We start from the raw sequence: 22,409 nt of genomic DNA on the forward strand, positions 1-22,409 counted from the left end.
TTAATGTGGATTATTTTATTAGGTTTAAGGCATTCACAACTTAAAAATCATGCAGTTTTACCTTGGACATAACTTTTGCATATTATAAAATGACATCCTCAAGGAGAAGGGGAACCCGGTAGGGGACATGTATTGCTTATAATGCAATACTCTCACAATGCTTGTTGTTTAAAATTTGCATTGAAAGGCCGGTTGCCCCTCCCCCGCTTTTTGATACAGTAAAGTGAAATAAGGGTAATGTACATGTAGTATTATATGGGGGAAAATTGTACTGAAAGAAGTTGGAACTTTAAAAAGCCCCCCTCCTTCCCCAAAATAATGTTTTCTTGTTAGGGCAATTTTTTGCTTGCCAAATTTTTCAGGTAAGTTTTCTTTCTCTGGCTGCCCCCCTTTCCCCTTTCAAAAACGATGCTACGTCACTGCAAGAAATTTTAATTTCTTTATTTTTATGGGTGAACACTTTGTAAGCGCAACCCTGCTTAAGAGGGCGAAGGGGGGTCGTGGCCATTTTTGACAATATTGCTCTTCTTTAGAAGAAGAGCTCCATATGTAACAGCTGAAATAAATCAATTTTTTTTTCTTATCAAATTATAGTTTATGGCTTATTTATTTGATAAAGAAACATTTCATATGTTTCATATTTTAGGGTTGCGACTTAGCTTAAAGTCATTTAAAATCTAAATAGCATGCTTTCTGTTACGGCCCCAGATCTTCAAGCTGATCATATAAGCTTATATATATAAGCTTATATATATAACACGTAAGACCTGTTAGAAAAATGTTATCTTCGTTTATCTCTTTCCGTGATTAAATGTATTAGATTATTCACGCATTTTATTGTGTTTTTTTTTGGGGGGGGGGGTGTATACTAGGATCACCCGCATGTCATTCATGTTTTGTGTGGGTTTTTTGGGGGGTGCGTTTGTGTGTGACTCCTTCATCGTAAGCATTAATAGTATCTCGTTCGTACGACTTATTATGTCGTTCGTACGACTTATTATGTCGTACTTACGACATAGTATCTCGTTCGTACGACTTAGTATCTCGTACGTACGACTTATTATCTCGTACGTACGACTTACAATATTTTTTTTTCAAGTGGCAGCAATACGCTTCCGTAATGTATAATGAAAGGATTTTGATCAATGTTGAAAGTTTAAACTAGTTAATTAAAATGCATTGCTAGATACAATTAAAGTGAAATGAAAGTGAAATTTTGCACATTAAAAGTTTTTAAAGAATAAGAATAAGCTACCTTTGATGAAAAGAAGAATTTTTGAATTTCTCAAAATTTCTGTAGTAAATGATTCATTTTATCCAAGAGATTTGTTTGAAGTTCAAATTACTTTCTTCAATATCTTTAAAAACATTCTGTGCCCATAGGTTCAATGTAATATTCAAATAGCAATTATTTAGACAATAATCAAGATATTGTAAATTCCTTTCAATTGGTGGACCATTTTTATTTGATAACATCTTGATAAAACCAATGTTACCTTATTAAAAAATATCGGTCCAGTCATTTATTAGGGACATACTTGTACACCTATGTTGAATACCTAAAAATGTGTACAATAAAGGGGATTTTTTATTTCCCCTGATGTATCAGTAAGCAAATACACGTACTTATACACGTTTTTTGATGGACATGTACTTATTTACAATTTATAACTCAAACCCTCACCCCATACACAGAAAATGATTTGATACACAGTGAAACACTCCAGCAGTCAAGCTTATGAAGCTATCTTAGGACTAAGACATATATCTTAAGACGAACTTATGTCACATCTAGGCCTAAGTCTTTTAAAAGTGAGGCCATCGAGGCTATCCTATCTTAGGAGAGTTCTTAATCTTGATCGTAACTTCAGGACATAAATTTTCAGTTGGGGGCACTGTCAACTATCAAAAAATCCTTGACAAGCAACAACAAAAAAATCAGACGTTTTTTACTGAGGCGGCACAATCATACAGTAGCTAAGTTTCCTATATTATTATATCAAAATTAGTGGGAGCACCCCCCGCCCCGGTTCCTACGGTCATGTATCTCATGTATGCATTTAAAAGTTAACACATTGAAGAAGATTTAAGCCGGTGTAACTTGGTATTTGACTCGGGTTGAAAATTGACCCGGGGGGTCATTTTTCAACGTTGAATACTGAGACCAAAGGTGTTGAATTTAGAGCCTAGTCCGTTGAAAACTGAGCCGGGTTGGGGAATTTTGATCATGAAACCGGTTTTAAATTCGACAGCATAAAAACTCATACTTTATGACATGGTTTTCACAACTGTGATTTAATCCATCCCGGGAACGGGGAGGGGAGGCTAGGGATGCTCAGCCCCCCCCCCCCCCCACACACACACACACACACATACACACCCTCTTTAGAAAAATTGAAATCACCATTTTTTAAAAAAGTCAGTAACATCAAAACGTGCACCTTTTGTACACTTTAAACAAGCACTCAACACGACAAATTCAAAACTATACATTTTTACATCACAGACAACTGCTTTCTCAATAAAAATGGAACTCGGAAATATTCGTATCTTGTGATAGGTCATCAACGAAAATGACTTTTTTAAAAATCACCCTGATTCTACCTAAAAGTATCCTGAAGTTGATATTAAAAGAATGCTGGAGTTCCTTATCGACATCTATTTTGCAGTCTTCGGAGACCAATTCTTCCTTCAAACTTGGAATTTCGATGGGCACTAATTGTGCTCCTTTATTGGCCGACCTTTACTTTGTTAAAAATCACCCTGATTCTACCTAAAAGTATCCTGAAGTTGATATTAAAAGAATGCTGGAGTTCCTTATCGACATCTATTTTGCAGTCTTCGGAGACCAATTCTTCCTTCAAACTTGGAATTTCGATGGGCGCTAATTGTGCTCCTTTATTGGCCGACCTGTTTTGATATTTCTGTGAAGCAGAAGATATTTTTATAAACCTTTCATGACAAGAAGAAAACACTTGCTGTGGGATTCAACTCAACATTTATATACACCTATGACGTATGATATCAAGTAACAATATTTACTTTAGTTCAGATGTCGACTCGATATATCCCAGTGAACTTTAAATTAAAGTCACCACTGAATGTGCCACAACTGTTTCATGTTTGTAAGTTTTACTGAGTATAGAGGCCAAGATGAAGGCCAATTGAAACTATATTGTATAACAAAAGAAATGATTTTTTTTCTTCATATTTTTCCAAAGTGAATTTCCGTATTTGTAAAGTAATATTCCGTTATCACCTGTTTATGGTATGGCGGGTAAAACGTTGCATTATTATACTTTTTTGTTGTTCTTATTAAAAAATGTTGTTTTTCTTTTTCTAAAACATGACATGCCTGTTCGATAAAATTTGATTCCTATTCGATTAGTTGTTATTCTTGTGCAAAAAAAGGTAATTCTGTTCGAGAATTCATCAGCTTTAAGTTGTTATTCTCTTCGAAAATATGTGATTCTTATTCGATAATTTTGTCATTTCTATTCGATAATAAAATGATTTATATTCAATAATCATGTAAAACATGTCATTCCTATTTAATTGAATTTATAACTAGTTCTAGTTTTGTCATATTTCCAGAATGCAATTATTGAAAAAGAATAAGAAAAACATCGCACAGGAGAGATAAAATTATGCAATAACATAAGAAGTTTATCGAATAGGAATCGTATTTTTTTCCGAATAGAAATGGATGCTAGTATGTTTTCGAACCAAATAAATATCGAATAAGAAAGATAAAATTATCGAATAGGAATGAGAAAATTAGCCAATAGGAATTGCATGTTTTTAAATAAGAATGACATCGAATAGGAAACGCGTGTTTTCGAGAAGAATGATGTACATGTATTATGATAAAGGAATCATATTGTCATATTTCCTCCAATGGTAATAGCAATTTATCGAATACAAAATACAAATTATCGAATAGGAATAACAACTATTCGAATAGGAAGCACATTGTATCACATCAGAATGATATGTATCAGAATAAGAATAATCTCATTCTCAATGTTATGCTCCGAAAAAGTTTAATTTTTAAGCAGAGGCAGTAGGGCTGTGCAATATTACCGGTATACCGGTATATTGCGGTATTATCCACCACGATAATATATCGCGATATGAAAATCAGATACCGGTATTTCACGATATCTATAAAAAATATATAAAAACCTCCTTTATTGTAGAAACTACTGAAATAATACTTGTAACTTCCCCAGGCCTTTTCAATCTAGTAAAAGAAATACTTCGTCAGCTTTCAGAGGCAGATAGAGAGAAAAGAGAGAGAGAGAGGGGGGAAGCTTTTCATTCACTGTCGCAATTTTAAATATCTTACTTTAAAATAAAATTAATAATTAATAAAAAGACTTTTAAGTAAAATTATTAAGAAAGAAAATATATGAAACATTTCTACAGGGTGTATACCATGTGTACTGTGGTTCTCAAAATCTCATGGAATCTACACGATCGACGATGAATGTTAAGTTCAAGATACATATTACAAATAAATAGCCATCCATTTTTTCACTTGATACAGTGTTGCTTTTTATTATTTTTTAACAAGTTTCATGCCATTTTAAACACCTTCATGCTTTACCAGGAGCATGTATATTAAAACAATAAAAATAGGCCAATGCCGTTCCTGATCGTATGTGTCATAATGTGAAATTAGGTCGGGTCAGACTAAAAACACCAAACGCCCGAAAATAGGTCACAGTTTCTTTCTGGCTTTAATTTTATTCTGTGACCACATAAACTTTCTATATAGTATATATTGTTTTAATCATTAAGTTACACTTTATGCTATTTCAAAAAAAACAACTCCCCCCCCCCCCGAAAAAAACATATATAGAATATACTATTGTCTTTCCTGATATACTTTATTTTATCAAATAAAATATACAACATGACTATCTTAATTGTCATATACAAATTTTAATTGAAAAATTCAAATTTTGGTAGAGGACACTATGCATAAACTTTTTTTTCGATTTGAAAATACATCAAATAAGTACATTTTGTTTTTATTTTTTACCTGGTTTTTGATAGAAAGTTAATATAATTATGTATGCGATTAATGTCTTATCCCCCGCCCCCTTTAAAATTTATAGATAAATTCAAATAGTCTTTGAACTTGACAGCATTTTAAACTTTCTGCACAAATTTATTAATGATAATTAATCTACAATATATTGCAATATATTGCAATATTCAATCTAAAATATTGCAATATATCGCAATATGGTTTTCGTTCGCAATACCCAACTCTAAGAGGCAGGCTACTGACAGATAAGTTTGTTAGAGGGATTTCAGCAACCTTGTTTAAAGTCAGCATTACTTACATGCTATGGTCGCTATATTGATCTTTAATTCTAATTTTTAGGCTTTTAGTTTTGCTAATTTTTATACTGATTTTGACTAGATGGGATGTTCTGCCCGCCTGATCAATATATGTAGGACTCACTTTCTAGACACCAGATTTTCAGGATTTTTGTTTTATGTCCTATCATAGTTTTGTAGTTATTTATAGATGCTATGGATTTTAGAAAGTATTGTTAAAAAATAAAGTTGTAACTGAAGTCGTGTACTGATCAAAATGTACATATATACACGGAATAATAGGTTTATTTCTATTATTTTTGAACTGGGAAAAATTGAAACCGACATAAAAATATAGAGATGCTGATAAATCCCGTAAAACAACTTCCCAGTTCAAACTCTGAGGTGGGGTCAATATTCAACGGGGTCAATTTTCAACTTGTTGAGGTCATCTGAGAAAAAGAATAAAAATAATCAAGCTGTTGATCGAAAATGACCCTGAATATAAATTCAACGACTTTTGGTCTCAATTTTCAACGGAGAAAAAACACACCGGTTCAATATTCAACGTTGAAAAATGAAACCCGGTTCAATTTTCAATTCGGGTCAATATTCAACGTTACACCGGCCTCTTGAAATAGATAAAAAATATATCGGTAATTCTATTAATTGGGGGATGGGGGGGGGGGGGGTAGAAGGATGCAGTCACATTAATTCTTTACCTTTAAAATACATATTAAACTGCATGTTTAGAATTTAATACATGTATATTGCATCAGCAATGATAAAGGCCGCCTAGAAACACCATAGGAAAAAATTTAAAGAAATTTTGTAAGCGTTACTGTCTCTTCCCGGTGTGTGTGTGAGAGAGATATTGTTAATCAGCTTGGGACAATAATACAGTAATACAAATAGCCATGAAAAGATGCACTTGTCATGTTTATACAATAGCTGCAGTTCTTCAGCTCGCTGATGTAAAAAATTGAAATGGACGACCAAAAAGCTACAATGCCACCCATTGAAAAAAGTGTATATTTATAGCGCACATAAATATGCGCTGTTTCTCGATTTATTTCTCTATGACAACTGCAGACCCCCCCCCCCCCCTCTAAATTCGCAAATGTATATGATGGAAACTTGAAATAGGAACTCAGTGTAGTGCTTATTTTACAAAAAAAGAAAATGCCCATCGAAGATGAAATTTACGACATCTTAATTTAGGATATTCCTAAGATGCTTTCGTTTTACACCCTTAGACCTACTAGTATATGATGATATTCCTAAGATGCCTGCAGATGTCTAAATTTACCTGTTGGGGTGGGGGTGAGACAGTAAAAAGTTGTAAATCAGACTTCATCTCGTTACTGTATATTGATTTGTTTTTGAATGAAAATGCCCCTATCTATTTAAAAAATATGTTATAATAATCATTTTATTTTACTTTATTTACATATCAAAACTACCTGTGTTTTAGATTTATTTATTTATTATTTTATTTTATTATACTATTTTTTTTTTACTTATTTATTTCCTTGTCAAGGGATTTATTGGTAGTGGATACTGCCCCGAAGCAAAAATGTATGGATATGCCCCACCCCCAACATTTTCTTAAAATTAATATTTTATTTAATTCATATAAAAAAAAAACCGAAAGCCTATTGGGCTAATTTCCGTTGGTTTAAAAAAATATTTTTTGGGTTACAACACGAAACATTCGCGATATAACTCGAAACATTTGCGATATAAGGTGTAACGTACGCGATATAACGCGTTTTAACGCGTACTTTTCGCAAATAGACGTTATAACGCGTAACTTTCGCGAATAAATGCGAAACTTACGCATTATAACGCGAAGCTTTCGCGTTTTTTCGCGAAATAATATGCTTATACTAATGCTACTCAGGAACCCTTGACTGACAAATAAGAATGCAGACGAGAACTTTCATGAACTTATTTATAAAATATTTCCCCAGAAGATGTACTGGAGAAATGGTGCGATGATTAGTCATTAGACATTAGTCACCAGAATTTTTTTTATTTCAAAACCTTACCAATTAATAAAATGAATTTTACTTTCTTGTACATCGTACAGTTCAGTTGTTAATTTCAAGAAATTCTTTATACTGATTTTTTTATCTAAGAAAAATCTCAACTTGACACTTTCTCAAGCTAGCTGGGTTTTTTTAAAAATCAGTAATATTCACTACAACTGTACCCTAGTGAATTAAGCGATCCATCATTTTTGACTAAAACCTATACATATAATACAACATAGCTTAAAAGTGAGTGAACAATGTATCATTTCATGAGCTTGACATGCTATATAATGCTTTTTAAGTAATAAATATAAATGGATATTGTTACTAGTATTACAAATTGATCGAGGAGGAGGGGTCTACTTTTCTTAATTTTTCTCCCATATTTATATATATCCGAGGGGTTATTGAAAAGTTCGTGGACTAGCGCCATAAATCAAAATTATTAGGGTATATTTAGCAAAGAGTTTTTACACTTTGGATTATTATCAATGTTTTCGTAAGTAATGGAATGACCATGTGTCACAACCTCAAAATACGATGTCGTATTTTGCAGTGAATCTAACAGAGACAAATGAAAAATTGCCATCCAATTTTCAATTTTTCAATTTACCTTATTTTGTCAATTTTCTGAGATCTTGATCTTAACAATTTTATTTCAAATTCTCTTGAGAGTGTATATAAAAAAAACGTCTGAAAGAGTTGATTTTTACCGAAATTCATAATCATGAAGTTTAACTTTTGAAAATCTCGCATATATAAACTTTGAATGGTTTGAAGAGCGTTGATAAAGACAAAATGTGACGGTTGTATGGATTCAATAGCAAGAAAACTTGCAATTGAAGCTTGTGCTGGTCCAAGATTAAAACAACCTTTTGCTGTTCATTGTAATGAATAAGCTAAATCACAAAACAAAGTTCAGACTTATTCAAATGTCTTGGTTAAACAGAAAAAGTTTCGCGATAACGCGAAAGGTTATAACTACATGTATAACGCGAAAGTTTCGCGTTTATTTGCGAAAAGTCACGCGTTATAAGCGAAAGGTACGCTTTTATTTGCGTTCGCGAATTTTTTTTTAACCTAGGAAAATGAGCCTAATTGGCTTTGGTAGCAAAAACACTATCTTTGGGATATTTCTTTTTAACAACATTCAGGGAGGTTGATTGTAGGATGAATTGGGGCAAATAAATTTTGTCAATTTGTATGGAAAACGCTAAGTAATTCGGAATTTAACCCGTCGGTTTATTCGCAACTGGTCAAATACCCACTCAAGTTTACAAGCTTTAAGACAAACTTTAATTTGAAAGAGTTAAATGTGGTATGGCTTAATTTACCACCAGAAGTATATTACTATTTTGAGAAACAAGTTAGATATAAAGAACTCCCGCAAATATTCATACATGTAGTACCGTCAAATCGGGACCTTATTCGGAACTGGCTAAAAGTCTACATCGTTAATTAACCCAGTTGATTTTAATGTTGAAATCGTGTTCTGTCATTTAATCCAATAGTAAGACTTGTGTCATAATTTAAAGGTTTTAACGTAACTTTATTAAACTTATAGCATTGCAAATAAAACTCTTTTCTGTTTATAATTTAAGAGTTATATAATAAAAAAAATTATGTAGTTGGTTCGATGGGTAATAAGTAATCTTTTGGTGAAAATCAGTCCTGGCACTAAAGCATTTTCTCAGGTATGATCTGATGCCTTTCTGGTATATGAAGGATATTTTATTCTTTGATTGACTTCAACTCATTAGAGAATGCATAATTATGGGGGGGGGGGTGATATAAGAAGCGCAATATTGATAACTTTGCCATTTTAATATAACAAACGTTAAAATTCAGTCTAGACTTCCCAAGCAGAATTAATTATTTCGAGAATATCACAATGGAAGTATATTAATTATATGATATATTCTATGGAAGGGAATTACCGCCAAAAGTCTATGTATCTTGCTTTTATTCTTATTCTGCCTACTTCTTTATGCTTTGTTATTATTGTAATTATATGTCACTTTATTGTTTTCATATTCGTCTTTATTACATTTCACTTTGACTTTTATCTTTCTTCATTTCGTCCTTACTTCTATGTTTCTTTATTCTTGTTACGTCATTTTACTTTCTTTGAAATTGATACAGTATCTTAAATGATAATCTCTATTACGAACGTTAACTCAATCAAGCAAACAATGAAGCATATTCAATGAAGACGAATACGAGTTGTCCTAATTTAGTGCCGCATTATAACGCTAGGTGGCAGGGGTGTTCGCTAAGAGTGTTGGTAAAATTAGGTAAGCAAACCGGGCCGGGGTTATTCGAGTTTTTTCCAATTTTCTGCCTTTAATACTTTATCAATCGAACTTAAATTTTCAAATGAATTATGTTTGTTATTAGTTCAGGTATGTACCCGATACATGCCATTCCCTCGGATGTTTCGCTAGATGGTAAGATTTCCCCTGGAAGACTGACTACATAGTGATGCTTCCTTTGGAAGACTATACACTGGGACTTCCCCCGGGGTATAGCTAGTCTTCCGTGGGAAATCTTGCTATATATAGCAATTCGTCCCCCCCTTCATAGCAACCCCTCCCCCGAATAGTTTTTTTAATCGTAAAACGATGTTTATATATACGAACATTTTCAGTTTTTGAAGAAAAGTTATCCGTCCTATACATATGATACATGTATGAATAAATGTTTAAATAATATCATTTGAAAAGTGCTTTATAATTGAATCATTTTAACCAATAGTTAAATATATAGAATCTTCACGAGTCCATATGGATAATAACCCCCCCTCCCCCTGGGTTAAGTCGCCCGCATGGCACTGTGGTTACGGCATCTGCTCTAGAGTCACGAAGTACAGTAGTAAGGAGTCGATCAATACGTCGTGGGTAAGAATCCCACTGTAGGACATGGAGTTCAATCCATCGGATGAGATCTAGACCTTGTTATCCGAGGTCCCGTGTCGCAGTAGGTGCTGGCACGAAAAAAGATCCCTCACTGCTCAATGGCTATAAGTGCCAAGTATATAGGACAAATTTGCAGCTCTCCACAGGCAAAGTGGCTAACTTTCAATTCCAATTTTTTGGGGGAAATTTTTTTTTATATCCACTGTGGTGAAATGTGGGGGGGGGGGGGGTGGCTAATCTTCCTTTAAGTAAACATTTTCTATAGTAAAGGTAATGTCGGGGGGAAAAGTGGGGGGGGGGGGGGTAGGCACCCTCCCTACCCCCCCCCCCTGATACTACGTCCCTGCCTTACCCTTTTTGTTGGAGTACTAATAGTCAATTTATATATTAAAAGTCATGTACTTATTGGCATGAGTAAAATTTAGCACTGAAAAAAAGTTGACGACCCCTCCCCCCTCACCACCACCAAACAGAATTTTCGAGTTCTAAGATTTTTTTTAGCTCTCCTGGCTGATCACAAATACGATGCGTACTAAAGATATTTCTTTCTTTATTGAAAATTAAGTGCTCTTTTAATATAAAATATTAACGCTGAAACTAAGACCAGGGAGTTTCTAGTATGTCTGGATGCATGAAGCCTAGTTCTTACTTCGCCTACCATACGCGGATCTAGAGGGGGGTGGGGTGTAAGGACCCCCTGGAATTTACAAGGTTTAAAAATGTATATACTAAAGCAAGGAAAAAAGTTAAACGCTCCCTACGAAATAGGATTTTGACGTTTGGGCGAGTTTAGTTTTTTTATGCTCGTCAAGAAATTTCTGGGATTGGAATTTTTGATTTTGGACTGGGGTGGACCCCCCCCCCCCGAAAAAAAATTTGGATCCGCGCCTGCCTACCCATATTAACGCTCCTCACTCCTTTGCAAAGCCCTGTCCCTAGAATCACGCACATGAGCAGTTACTATCTGTCGTGAAATGAACTTCAGTTCAGTGAAATTTTCTGAAAAACAACCCAATTTATGAGGGTTAACTAGTATCAAAATATTGAACATTTTTATATCAATTAACTGGAATTCAATTATCCAACAAATAACTTTAATAGAGTTATATTTTTCAGGCGAGAGAACAGTAACGTAGCATTGTACGTTTTTGAAAGTGGGGAGGGGGCAACAAGAGAATAAATATTAAAGTACCCGGCTGAAAACAACTTGACAAGCGCAAAAAAACTCCCAGGAAATTGTCCAAACTTGAAAATACATACTAGGTGTCGGAACCGTGGAGGGGGTGGGCTTAGCCCCCACTTTTTTTTCCAGAGATAGAATTAGTACAGACGTTCCTGCATAGGTTTAGACCCCCCCCCCCCCCCCACTTGCCATGGGCACGATGCAGTATAGGTTTAAAATGGGGAAAGTGGTGGTGTATGGGAAAAAAAACTTTGGCACTGGAGTTCGAACCTACCCCCCCCTCCCAACCCCCACCCACCTACCCCCCCCCCCCTCCACGAAATTGAATATTTGAGTTCGGGAAATGGACATTTCTTTTCTTTTCTTTCTTTTTTTTTTTTTTTTTTTTTGCTTGCCAGGTTTTTTTGAAGGTCTTAAAAAATTCTTACACTTAGCCCCCCCCCCCCATTTCAATTTGCTTCCGATGCCAATGAAATCCTATTTCGAAGGCGGGGTGAGTTTTGGCTTAGATTCAACTTCTTCTATAGAATCAAATTTAAATTTTCTACCTACTATACGTACCACATTAACTTATTTGAGCCTTACTCTTACAAAAAGTGGGTCGGCCTTTCAATGAACATATTCAGTATAGTATAAAGTTATGTCTGAAAAAGGAGGCCGCTTTTCCTGTGTGCCCAGAGAAAATAAATATGGAGTTTCCATTATTGGATCGGATTATTGGATCTGACCTTCAGAAGTTCGATTGATAATTAAAGTACTAAAGCGTATTGAAAAATCTCAAATACGACCCGGGTTTGGTTACCTAGTTTTACCAACACTCGTAGCGAACACCACACCACCTAGCGTTATAATGCCGCACTAAATTTTGACGGTTTGACAACTTCCATTCGTCTTCATTGAATATGCTTCATTGTTTGCGTGATTGAATAATTTATTTAAGAAACTGTTTAAGTTTTAAAAAAAGTAGAATAAATTTACAAGAATAAAGCAACATAGAAGTAAGGACGAAATGAAGAAGGATAAAAGTTCGAAGTGAAATGTAATAAAGACGAATATGAAAACAATAAAGTGACATATAAATACAATAATAACAAAGCATAAAGAAGTAGGCAGAATAAGAATAAAAGCAAGATACATAGACTTTTGGCGGTAATTCCCTTCCATACTATTCAATCGAATATTATGTGGTATATCGTGTTATTTAATTAATTTTGAATATCAATACTAGTAACATATGTACATTCTGACAGGAGTGCAGAATTTATCAGGACTACATGCATGCTCTATTCATTACCTATTGCTGAACGTTATGGCAAAAAATCTGTTAGAAATATAAAATCAAAATACATGTATTACATTATCATTTAGTACAAGATATATTTTCTAAATAAATTACTAGTCAGTGTATATATTTTCAGCACAGAACCTGCAAATCCAGGTCCAACCATCAAATGTAATATTAGGACAAAATGATTTTGTAATCACCTGTTCCACAATCAGCCCATCACAACTTGATACAGTGTATACTATACAGCTACAAAAAAACAATACTGGCACAATACAGGATGTGGTTTCTGTTCGTTCAAGTAACGGTCAAGATAGAATAACATGGCAGGACACAAGTTTACGAAATAGAGCAACAGCAACAGGTAATGTCAGCTCACCTGCCACAGCTCAGCTCAAGTTCAGGATTCCTAAGGACAGAGTGCTGTGTCCTCTAGATTTTACTGGATACAGGTGTAAGATGAGTGGATTCACAATGGCGCTAGTTAATCAAGAAACAAATCAAGTGCATGTTACCTATACAGGTATGTAGTATACATTCCCAAATCCAGCATTGCATTTGTTTATTTAATCTAATATTAATTGTAAAATCTTGTTACACCTTGATGGATCTTAATTGTAATTAAGTAAATCCAACAACGATTGAAATGCCAAATGTGAGGATACTTGGTGAATTTTCTGATACACCATCAAGACAATTTCCGGTTGGAACGGCTGTGCAGCTGGCATGTACAGGACAGATTGGTAGTGAACCAACTGCTGTAGGTACATTATCTTAAATAACAATATAATATCAGAAAACTTTATGTCAACATCTTAATCGAAATTCATTAACTACTCTTCAGACAATTCGATGGTGCTCGAAGAAGTCCCAAGCTTTTAACTTCACTGGGTTACCACAGACCCCAGTCCATTCGGAGGCCTCGCCATCTTCTAACTGTCAGTACAAACGTTCCAGTACCATCACCTACAACATCACCAGTGATGACACCTACACACAGTTCTTGTGTGAGTCTGGATATTCTGGTCTTTGTGAAACAGGAACAGCCAAGCAATATCTGAATATATCCATAGGTGAGTTCTTCTTAAATATTATTTTCCGCTTGATATCCCATATAAATACTGAATGACATAACTATTGTAAATCATATTAATACTGGGTATTATTTTTTTTAATATTATACATTTATGTAAATTAGTTGAATCGGATTTGTCAAGAAATATTTGTTTAAAAAAAACACTAATACCCGCTGAATAATGTAGCCACGCCTTTCTGGGTGGCAACAGTCAAAATTCCTTGATGACGGGTGTTATTCCAAATTATAGTGACCGCGAAGAATTTATGCTTCTTTTACGAATCGTGTTCAGCCAAAGCAAGGGCATTTATGAATCAAAACAGTATTCGGCATCGATCCCGATGCAAATTACTTCTCTCCCGTTTCGTATACAGCGCTTAATCTCACGCAACATAAGTTAAAGGTGCATAGACACAGATTTGAAGTTAATATTTTCTGTATAATATCACGACTTGTATATTGTAATAGCATTTCACACGAAAATGAATTAAAAATCTTATGTCATCTTAAAGTTAAGTTATTGAAAAGTTCGTGGACTAGCGCCATAAATCAAAACTATTAGGCTATATTGCAAAGACTTTTTAGCTCTACTGGTCAGAGACCAGAAGAGCTTATAATGCGATAATACATGTAATGCGTCCGTCGTCCGTCCGTCCGTCCGTCTATCTGTAAACATTTTTTTTTCAAATTGCTACTCCTCCAACAGTTTTGGTCTTTATTCAATATAACTTGGAACACAAGTAGATTACACTAAGATACAGAAAAATTAGTGCATCGGTTTTTGATTTGGATGAACATTGTTGCCATGGTTGCTAAAAATAGAAATTTCTGTGAAATTCCTTTAAAACGCTACTCCTCCTGCAGTTTTGGTCTGATTTCAATATAACTTTGCACACAAGTAGACTACACTAAGTTACATAATTAAGTGCATTTTTTTTTATTTCGTTGAACGATGTTGCCATGGTTACAAAATATAGCAATTTCTGTGAAATTCCTTTAAAACACTACTCCTCCTACAGTTTTTGTCTGATTTCAGTATAACTTGGGACACAAGAAGACTACACTAAGATTCAGAAATTAATGCATCGGTGAAATACCTTTAAAAGCTACTCCTTATAAAATTTTGGTCTGATGGCAATGGCATCTTTTCTCTTCCTTTGTTATAAGTACAAACCAGTAGAGCTACAGTCTCGAGAGAGACTTCTGGTTACACTTTGAATTATTATCAATAAACGTTTTTCGTAAGCAGTGGAATGACCACGTGGCGCAACCTCAAAATACGGTGTCGTATTTCTACAGTGAATCTAACACAGTCAAATGAAATATTCCCATCCAATTTTCAATTTTTCAATTTACCTTATTTTGTCAATTTTCTGAGATCTTGATCTTAACGATTTTCTTTCAAATTCTCTGGAGAGTGTATATAAAAAACGGCTGAAAGGGTTGATTTTTACCGAAATTCATAATCATGAAGTTTAACTTTTGAAAACCTCGCATTAACTTTGAATGGTTTGAACAGCGTTGATAAAGACCAAATTTGACGGTTATATGGATTGAATAGCAAGAAAACTTAAAATTGTAGCTTGTGTTGGTCCAAGATCAAAAAAACCTTTTGCTTTTCATTGTAATGAATAAGCTAGATCACAAAACAAAGTTCAGACTTATTCAAATGTCTTGGTTAAACAGAAAAAGTTTCGCGATAACGCGAAAGATTATAACTACATGTATGACACGAAAGTTCTGCGTTACTTTGCGAAAGTCACGCGTTAAAAGGCGAAAGGTACGCAAAAGTTTCCGCGAAAGTTTTGCGTTATAACGCGCAAGTTACACGTTATATCACGAATCATTAATTTTATGCTTTTATTTGCGTTCGCGATTTTTTTTATTTTTTTAACCTAAGAAAATGAGCCCAATTGGCTTTGGTAGAAAAAACACAAACTTTGGGATATTTATTTTAACAACATTCAGGGAGGTTGTTTGTATGATGAATTGGGGCAAATAAATTTTGTCTGAGGTCGATTTATATGGAAAACGCTGAGTTATTAGGAACCCGTCGGTTTATTCGCAACTGGTCAAATAGCCACTCAAGTTTACAAGCTTTACGACAAACTATTTGAAAAAGTAAAGTGTGGTATGGCTAAATTTAAAACCGGATGTATATTTACTATTTTGAGAAACAAGTTAGATATAAAGAACGCCTGCATATATTTTTAGCACCGTCAAATCTGGACCTTAAATTTGGAACTGGCTAAAAGACTACATCGTTAATTAACCTAGTTGATTTTAATATCATACTCGTGTTCTTTCATTTAATCCAATAGTAAGACTTGTGTCATAATTTAAAGATTTTAACGTAATTTTATTAAACTTATAACATTGCAAATAAAACTTTTTCTGTTTATAATCTAAGAGTTATAATATGTTGTTGGTTCGATGGTTAACAAGTAATCTTTTGGTGAAAACAGTCAACTAAAGCATTTTGTCAGGTATGATCTGATGCCTTTCTGGTATATAGGATATTTTATTCTTTTATTGACTTCAACCCATTAAAGAATGCCTAATTATTGGGGGGGGGGGGGGCTTAATTAAGAAGCGCAATATTGATAACTGCTACACTTTAATACCATTCTCTATCCAGAGTTGTCGTTCTCCCTTCTCTCCCACATACACCTCTGTTAACGCTTGTTATACAAGATTCTTGGAAAAATTGTTTTTGATTAAAAGTTGTATTTATAATTGTGTGTAATTATTTTTCTTATCGGAAAACGTTATTTAGTTTAATTTGTTACACCTTAAAAGGATTTTTTAATAAAGATTTAATTTTTACTCCACAAAATAGTTCCTTAAAATCTTGGAAAATAAGTCGTTCTGAGTGATTATTGATTTAAAATAAATAATGAATTATCATCTTTATCAATATTTACAATAATTAATTATCATTTAAATTTCGAATCTTCGCTGTTGAAAATTTGTGCAAGAATCTTGTACAACGAGCGTTGACAGAGGTGTTGTGAGCGTAGCGGAAGATAACTCTGGATAGAGCATGTTTTAATATTACAAAAATTAAAATTCAGTCTAGACTTCCCAAGCAGAATTAATTATTTCGAGAATACCACAATGGAAATATATTAATTATATGATATATTAAAACGAATATTAATTGGAATATCGTGTTATTTAATTAATTTTGAATATCAATACTAGTAACATATGTACATTCTGACAGGAGTGCAGAATTTATCAGGACTACATGCATGCTCTATTCATTACCTATTGCTGAACGTTATGGCAAAAAATCTGTTAGAAATATAAAATCAAAATACATGTATTACATTATCATTTAGTATAATGTATGTTTTCTGAATAAATTACTAGTCAATGCATATATTTTCAGCACAGAACCTGCAAATCCAGGTCCAACCATCAAATGTAATATTAGGACAAAATGATTTTGTAATTACCTGTTCCACCATCAGCCCATCACAACTTGATACAGTGTATACTATACGGCTACAAAAAAACAGTACTGGCACAATACAGGATGTGGTTTCTGTTCGTTCAAGTAACGGTCAAGATAGAATAATAGAGTTGGGTATTGCGAACGAAAACCATATTGCGATATATTGCAATATTTTAGATTGAATATTGCAATATATTGCAATATATTGTAGATTAATTATCATTAATAAATTTGTGCAGAAAGTTTAAAATGCTGTCAAGTTCAAAGACTATTTGAATTTATCTATAAATTTTAAAGGGGGCGGGGGATAAGACATTAATCGCATACATAATTATATTAACTTTCTATCAAAAACCAGGTAAAAAATAAAAACAAAATGTACTTATTTGATGTATTTTCAAATCGAAAAAAAAGTTTATGCATAGTGTCCTCTACCAAAATTTGAATTTTTCAATTAAAATTTGTATATGACAATTAAGATAGTCATGTTGTATATTTTATTTGATAAAATAAAGTATATCAGGAAAGACAATAGTATATTCTATATATGTTTTTTTCGGGGGGGGGGGGAGTTGTTTTTTTTGAAATAGCATAAAATGTAACTTAATGATTAAAACAATATATACTATATAGAAAGTTTATGTGGTCACAGAATAAAATTAAAGCCAGAAAGAAATTGTTACCTATTTTCGGGCGTTTGGTGTTTTTAGTCTGACCCGACCTAATTTCACATTATGACACATACGATCAGGAACAGCATTGGCCTTTTTTCTATTGTTTTAATATACATGCTCCTGGTAAAGCATGAAGGTGTTTAAAATGGCATGAAACTTGTTAAAAAATAATAAAAAGCAACACTGTATCAAGTGAAAAAATGGATGGCTATTTATTTGTAATATGTATCTTGAACTTAACATTCATCGTCGATCGTGTAGATTCCATGAGATTTTGAGAACCACAGTACACATGGTATACACTCTGTAGAAATGTTTTATATATTTTCTTTCTTAATAATTTTATTTAAAAGTCTTTTTATTGATTATTAATTTTATTTTAAAGTAAGATATTTAAAATTGCGACAGTGAATGAAAAGCTCTCTCTCTCTCTCTCTCTCTCTCTCTTTTCTCTCTATCTGCCTCTGAAAGCTGACGAAGTATTTTTTTACTAGATTGAAAAGGCCTGGGGAAGTTACAAGTATTATTTCAGCGGTTTCTACAATAAAGGAGGTTTTTATATATTTTTATAGATATCGTGAAATACCGGTATCTGATTTTCATATCGCGATATATTATCGTGGTGGATAATACCGCAATATACCGGTATACCGGTAATATTGCACAGCCCTATAGAATAACATGGCAGGACACAAGTTTACGAAATAGAGCAACAGCAACAGGTAATGTCAGCTCACCTGCCACAGCTCAGCTCAAGTTCAGGATTCCTAAGGACAGAGTGCTGTGTCCTCTAGATTTTACTGGATACAGGTGTAAGATGAGTGCATTCACAACAGGGACAGTTAAACACGAAACAAATCAGGTGTATGTTACTTATACAGGTATGTAGTACACATTCCCAAATACAGCATTGCATTTGTTTATTTAATCTAATATTAATTGTAAAATCTTGTTACACCTTGATGGATCTTAATTGTAATTAAGTAAATCCAACAACGATTGAAATGCCAAATGTGAGGATACTTGGTGAATTTTCTGATACACCATCAAGACAATTTCCGGTTGGAACGGCTGTGCAGCTGACATGTACAGGACAGATTGGTAGTGAACCAACTGCTGTAGGTACATTATCTTAAATTAACAATATAATATCAGAAAACTTTATGTCAACATCTTTATCGAAATTCATTATCTACTTTTCAGACAATTCGATGGTGCTCAAAGAAGTCCCAAGATCTTGGCTTCACTGGGTTACCACAGACCCCTGTCCACTCGGAGGCCTCTCCATCTTCTAACTGTCAGTACACATGTTCCAGTACTATCACCTATAACCTCACCAATGATGACACCTACACATGGTTCCTGTGTGAGTCTGGATATTCTGGTCTCTGTGAAACAGGAACAGCCAAGCAATATCTCAATATATCCATAGGTGAGTTCTCCTTAAATTATCTTTTCGCTTTATATCCCATTTACATACTTTGTAACAGAGTCAGTAGCGGATAAACCCCCTCGGTTGGCCAGAGAAGCTCGGATTCGGCGCGGTGTAATCCTATCGAGACGTCTCTGGTCAATTTGAGTAAGATTATCCCAATCTTGTTACAATGCTGCAGCAAGTTTTTGAACATTGGTAGGAGGTTGTTGACGATGACGTAGCCTGTAATAGACTTTTAGCATAGATTTCTGTAGAAACAAATTCTTAAATCACAGTTAGGCACCTGACGTTACTTACCGGGTATTTCTCTTTTGATAAAAAAAGAATATACTCCCTACCTGTGAATAATTAGGCATGGGTATTTTTTTATAAGAAAATTAAGTACCGTCAGATGCCTTTGAATTATTAGGTGTGGGGTATATTTTTTTTATTAAAAGGAAAATAAGTTACATCAGGAGCCTGTGTTTTTTAAGGTATACTGATAACATTGTTATTGTTCATTCCAGAAGGAAGTTTTATTACAACTTACAGATTACCACAGTGTGTGTCCACTAACGGTAGGAGAAATATAAAATGCTTGCTTGTCAATGTGTCTGTCCAGCTATTCTCTCTTTAAATATCAACGATATCAAGATTAAAATGTCCGCCCAATTTGAACAGTATAATCTGAGTTGGGCACTTTACACTCCAAGTAATCAAACAGTATTCAAGATCAGTAGATTATCCATACAATAAAAATCAGGAGCAGGGCAAATACGGACCTCTGGAATATCAGAGATGAGATCAGGTGCCATGGAGGAGTGAGCATCTCCTGCCTGTCAAAACTTTCGTGTGTCCCTTGTAATGATCAGAAACTAACGAAAAAATCCGTCGACAAATCAGTCTGACAATTAGAATGAAATTAGAATGAAAAAATCACTCAGTATTTGACGTAATGATAGATTGTATTTGCTAACTATTGAGATCATTGTTTCGACCATATAGAACTTACAAAATAAATTGTATTCAATTGATAACATATACCATTAATTTTATTTTATGCGCCCGAATCGATAGATTCGGGGCGTGTAATGTTTTTGTCCTGTCTGTCTGTTTTTCTATTTATTTGTTTGTCTCTCTGTTTGTCTATCTGTTGTCAACTTTAACCTTCGCCATAACTTTTGAACCGTGAGAGATAGAGACTTCATAGTTGGTAAGCAGACTCCACTAATTAAGCTCTTTCAAATGACACCAATGTCAATGACCTGGTGACCTTTACTGTGACCTTTATGCTAAAATAGCTTTTTTGAACTTTTGCCATAATTTTTGAGACATAGGAGGTAGAAACTTCATATTTCGTATGCACACTCCACTAATTAAGCTCTTTTAAAGGAAAAAGGTCAATGACCTTGTGACCTTTATACTAAAAATAGCTTTTTCGAACTTTGTTGCCGTCGAGCGCATAGTGTTTCACAAACACATCTTGTTATCCAATTAAATGTCGCGTAACAACCAAAATTAAATTATATACAAGTATAGAAGTTTCTAAAAATGCAAGTCAAACTCTAAGTTAAATGTCAAAAAGTCAAATTTGTTGGTTTCCAATTAAGAAAGATATAGTCACAATGATACACATTTGAAGTATGAAGGCCCTATCACAAACTATTGAAAAGTTATGACCAAGGTTAAGGTTTGGTAATTATTTTCAGAAGATGGGTCACAATCCAGGGTCAAGGCCAAGTGTCAAATTTCGTGATACCCAGATAAAGGTCTTGTCATAAGGAATACGCCTGTGAAATATAAAAGCTACAGCTTCACCCAATCAAAAGATATGGGCAAGGTTAAAGTTTTTCGGACAAAATGACCAACAGTCAGACAGACAGACAGTCAGGGCAAAAACTATATACCCCTAATAATTCATTTTAAGGGGCATAAAGAACTTGCGGGGCAAGATTAAGAGAAGGAGAAGTGGGTTGTTCTAGGACCAAGCACATTTCATGAAATTGTGTAAATATAAGAAATAACTGGGCGATTATGCAAGTTATGCACGTATGAAAAAAAAGTGGAAAAATACAGTATCCATCAAATCCGTTTTATGCAATATAACGGTTTTATTTCAAAGTTTAATGCACACTGGGTTTAAACCTCTCGTTTGATTCGTATGCAAAAGCATGCTCTTTGTACAAACACTAAAAAAAAAGAATGCAAGTTATTGACAAAAAGTTGGAGAAACAAGAATATCAACAGTTCTAGTCTACTTGTAAAGAAAAAAATGGAGAGGGCTGCATTATTGCAGCTACCATAGCACTGGATCCCACCTCTGATGTTTTAAAAGTGCGTGTTGCTCTGCATTTAATTTGTATTGCTGGAATGGACTTGAGAGCTTTAACAGTCTTGGTTATCTCCAAATTTCATTTACTATATCTTTTGATACAAATTAATATCCTACAATTGTTTAAATTTCTTGAATAAAATTTCCTTCTCTCAAGGAATTAGTTTGTCAGTTCACCTTGAATTTCTTTTTTCATGTGGCTCATCCAAGTTTTACATGTAAGTTGTATTTTAAATACTATTATATGCCAGACTCATTAAGATTTTCAAAAATATATCTTAAGTTTGTTTATTTTATAGAAAACATTTCTATCATATTTGGATCCTTATTTGGAGTTTTTTTCTGCATATGTGCAGGATTAATGATATATATTTTTCACTACAAGTTTTCAACCAAACCAAGTAAGTATTATTTTTGTATATTAGTAAATGATACGATTCTTTAAATCATTATTTACTTTTTTTTAATTGAATTATTTTCAGAATATTGTTGTATTCCATATATATATACATACATCAAATTGTGCTTATCACTAAAATATTTCTTTTCTTTTTCATTAGGAAATAATGTCAAGAAAAATGGGTAAGTGCAAATGAAAATAAGTTATGCTCTCATCTTTTGATTTTAATTTCTTCGACCGCGTGAGTTGATCTTTAGTCGGATAAGATCGTTTATAAACTGAGATCCCGTGTCGCAATAGATGC

At 33.7% G+C, this 22,409-nt stretch overlaps 1 protein-coding gene across 1 annotated transcript in view; it reads left to right on the plus strand.

Annotated features, from left to right (window-relative positions):
• LOC134232148 (uncharacterized) overlaps window positions 1-22,175 on the plus strand; it is a 25,339-nt gene extending 3,164 nt beyond the window's left edge. Inside the window, exons 2-6 of the mRNA XM_062714094.1 lie at window positions 12,884-13,273; window positions 13,377-13,510; window positions 13,595-13,823; window positions 19,901-19,951; window positions 22,005-22,175. Coding sequence (XP_062570078.1) covers window positions 12,884-13,273; window positions 13,377-13,510; window positions 13,595-13,823; window positions 19,901-19,951; window positions 22,005-22,150 — 950 coding nt within the window. The 3' untranslated portion in view covers window positions 22,151-22,175. The remainder of the gene's footprint in view (window positions 1-12,883; window positions 13,274-13,376; window positions 13,511-13,594; window positions 13,824-19,900; window positions 19,952-22,004) is intronic.
• Window positions 22,176-22,409: the final 234 nt, after the last annotated feature.

This window comes from Saccostrea cucullata, unplaced genomic scaffold, assembly GCF_032062105.1.
Source record: "Saccostrea cucullata isolate Sc308-1 unplaced genomic scaffold, CSIRO_AGI_Scuc_v1 ctg4491, whole genome shotgun sequence".
NCBI lineage: Eukaryota > Metazoa > Mollusca > Bivalvia > Ostreida > Ostreidae > Saccostrea > Saccostrea cuccullata.